This window comes from Tauraco erythrolophus, chromosome Z (assembly GCF_009769465.1).
Source record: "Tauraco erythrolophus isolate bTauEry1 chromosome Z, bTauEry1.pri, whole genome shotgun sequence".
Taxonomy (NCBI): Eukaryota; Metazoa; Chordata; class Aves; order Musophagiformes; family Musophagidae; genus Tauraco; species Tauraco erythrolophus.
In genome coordinates, this window is record NC_141496.1 from 51,555,917 (window position 1) to 51,559,082 (window position 3,166).

At 53.1% G+C, this 3,166-nt stretch overlaps 1 protein-coding gene across 1 annotated transcript; it reads left to right on the forward strand.

Moving 5' to 3' along the window:
* Positions 1–587: 587 nt before the first annotated feature.
* Positions 588–1,658, forward strand: LOC147526402 (uncharacterized). Its single transcript, XM_086628740.1, has one exon. The coding sequence runs from the start codon at positions 588–590 to the stop codon at positions 1,656–1,658; it is 1,071 nt and encodes a 356-aa protein (XP_086484866.1).
* The last annotated feature ends 1,508 nt before the right edge of the window (positions 1,659–3,166 follow it).

Genomic DNA, 3,166 nt, shown 5'->3' on the forward strand with positions numbered 1-3,166 from the left:
CTGCAATAGCCCCAGATGTGTGTGCATCCGTGGAGGCAGATGGCCCATTGTGACGTCACCTGGTGTCCCTCACTGCTCACCCTGAGGCACCGGCACAGTGTGGCTCAGTCTGGCTCGTGCCTGGCCACCTGGCAGACGTGTCTGCAAGGTCTGGAGCGTGGAGCGAGGCTTCTCCTGGTGCTGGGTGGTGCTCTGGGGGCTGCTGTCTGCAGCTCTCGGTGCCCGTCCCGGAGCCATTCTGTGTTTCCCTGTCCCTGCCTGATTCAGGCAGCTGGGCACTGCAGGGTGTGCTGGCCGCAGCGCAGGTGAGTGGTGTGGGGAAACATCTCCCTGGGATGGCCGTGGGGCAGGCAATGAGGCTCGGGGAGAAGGAAGGTCATAATTTTCAAAGGACCTCAGTGTTTCTCCCTCCACTCCCCTCCCCTCCCCCTCCACTCCTCTCCCCCTCCCTTTCTCTCCCATGGACAGTGAGTGACCATGGCCTCTCTCCATTTTGCAGTGCATCACACCCTTTGGCAGCGCCAGCACCAGCGAGGGAGGGCGGCTCCTCATCCTCAGCTCTTCCCAACCCTCTGTCGAGCACTAACATGGCGACTAACACAGAGTGGAGCTGCCCCATTTGCCATCACACTCGAGATCACGTTGCTAACGCGATGCCCTGTGGCCACCAGTTCTGCCTGGGCTGCATCCTGCGTTGGGCAAAGATAAAACCACAGTGCCCTCTGTGCAGAAGACAGATGGAGACTGTCAGGTTTCCTATGTCGGAAGAAGATGACTGTCCGGACTATGTCATCAGAGTCCCTGTAGAGTTGCCAGATGACAGAAACCAGGAAGGCACAGCTCTTGGTCACCCAGCTGAAAACAGCCCCCACCCCGCAGTGGCATCCTCTCCATCTTTTCCGCAGGAGATGTTGTCCCCAGCTGAGCAGAGGGCTGCAGGGACAGATGCCAGGGCTGTGGGTGGCCTCCTGCCTGAGGTCTGGGCAGAACTTTTCAAAAGTGAACGGCATCTCCTCAATCCCGTGCTGCCTTGGCTGCGCCAGGAGCTGGGGGCAATATATGGGGCACGGTGGTGGGAGGTGAATAGTACAGAGAGCATCATCCTGCAATTCCTGTGTGTCTGTGGTCCAGATGTGGAGGTCATGGGCGAGGTGCTGCAGGATGACCTCGAGGAATACGCAGTACCAGTGGTGCGTGGCGTCATCGACATCATTGCGCGCCAGTGCAGCAAGGAGGCCCGGAGGCTGCTGCGCTCCCGTGCTGATCGGGAGGATGACAGCTGTGCAGCCAGCTCCAGCTCCAGCAGCTCCAGCTGCAGCAGCTCCCAGCTGGGGACTCTCACCTCCAACTTGGCCTCCTCTAGAAGCCCTTCAAGTGCTGACGTTGGGGAGAACAGTGGCATGTTGGAGGCTGCCCTCCACAGGGGTCCTGGACGCCCCCCATCTGTGCGTGTCCCTGCAGAGCAGGAGCAGCTCCAGGAGGAGCCGGGGGAGGTGGTGGCAGGACTCTCTGCCCAGGACTGCAGCCACAGACCCTCCACTCCCGGCCAGGACAGGGACCGCTCACGCAGGAGGCCCCAGCGCCCCCCAAAGCGGAGTTCCCCCGGCCCCCGGGACTCTTCCCCACCCTGCAAGAGGCCACCCCACCAGCAGCACTAGCAGGGCTTCAACTTCCATTAATTGAAAAAAAAGAAATAAATTCTGATTTCCCTGACACGGTCTCCCGGTGCTGCTTTCTCTCCTTTCTCCTGCTGCCTTTCCATGCCCCCCACGCCCCATTGTCAACCAAGGGTCCCCAGAGCCCCAGGGTCATGTGGGCAGCAGCTCCGATGCAGGAAATCCTGCTGCAGCCACAGCCATGGAAGAGCTTCTGAAGAGCAGGAAGAAGTTACTAAAGGCTGTTGAAGAAGGAAGGAAGATGTCTTGTCTGAATTCCCCCAGAGGAAATCCCACTCTCTCTGCTAGCATGGAAATCCCACTCTCTCCTGCTAATTACATTCCAAGACCATCCGCTAAAACTGGAGCACTGAGGATGTCCTGGAAAGCAGTATTTCTTGTTTAAATCTGTGGAGCATCATCATTCTCTGGATGGCCTGTCAGTGCTCATCTTCTGTTTGAATACGGCAGCTGATCTTCCTGCCTCCTCTTTTCGGTTTTCATTGTCTACACATGAACAATAGGAACATATCTTAGCTCTGAATTTTGTTCTGAAATAGAAAAGACAAAATCAAATGTTATCAATACCAAGTTTGCAATATTTTGAAGGTCAAGAGAAGAAATGAAGTGTCAGCAAGTATTGCAGTGGAAGAAACGGTGAAGAGGAGGAGAGTGGATGTTGGAGAAGAGACAACCGTTTACAAGATTGCTTCCTTTTTGTGACTTTTTGTAAACTTAGTTTTTAGTTCTTTGACTTAGGTTTAGAACTGAAGCTGAGTGTGTTCACCATATGAGTAAAGTAAAGCATGGATTGGAAATATTCTGATCATTCTTCCAGGGCTCTGGTTCAGTTCATCAGCAGTGTATGACTCTGGATCCAAATCCATCTGGTGTTTTAGAACACGTCTCAAAGAGGGAAGGGTCTGCTGAAACACAAAGGAAATCCATCTGCTTAGTACACGTAGGATTGACGTTAGAATATTGGCACTCGATTCAGAAGGAAGAGCGTGGAAGTGCTGCGGTCACATGGCTGTTAGATAGATTGCATTTTCAGCTCTCATCCAAATTCCTTCTAGGCCTGCGATTTTGACAGTGGGCTGTGTGGGGAGGATGGTTGGAGTTGAGTCTGGGCATCTTTCCATGTACCAAGTGCGCCAGTAGAAGTCAAAGAAAGAAAGAGAGTGGACCGAGAGACACTCAGCCTGTCACTGCAGATAATTTTCCTAACTTAGTTAGTGGTCTAAGATTAAACTGCAGAGATCTTGGGCCATCTAAAGTTTGGAATTTTAGGTGAACCTGAGCTTAGTGCAAGAGAAACAACATCTGGGAGTAGATCTGTTCTTCTATGATCTTCTCTCTATGACAAAGTTGGTTTACTCTCTCTTAAAGAAGCTCACCTGCTGATTTTGTTGTTTGTGGTCCTTCCTATTGCTGATAGCCTTCCTAATGGGAATTCCTGGCTTACCTCTTGCCTCTGGCACTTTTCACTTTTATCCCTTCCCTGTTACTAT

Excerpts from the sequence above, each read along its gene's own strand:
- LOC147526402 (XM_086628740.1), top strand. The coding sequence starts at position 588 with ATGGCGACTAACACAGAGTGGAGCTGCCCCATTTGCCATCACACTCGA.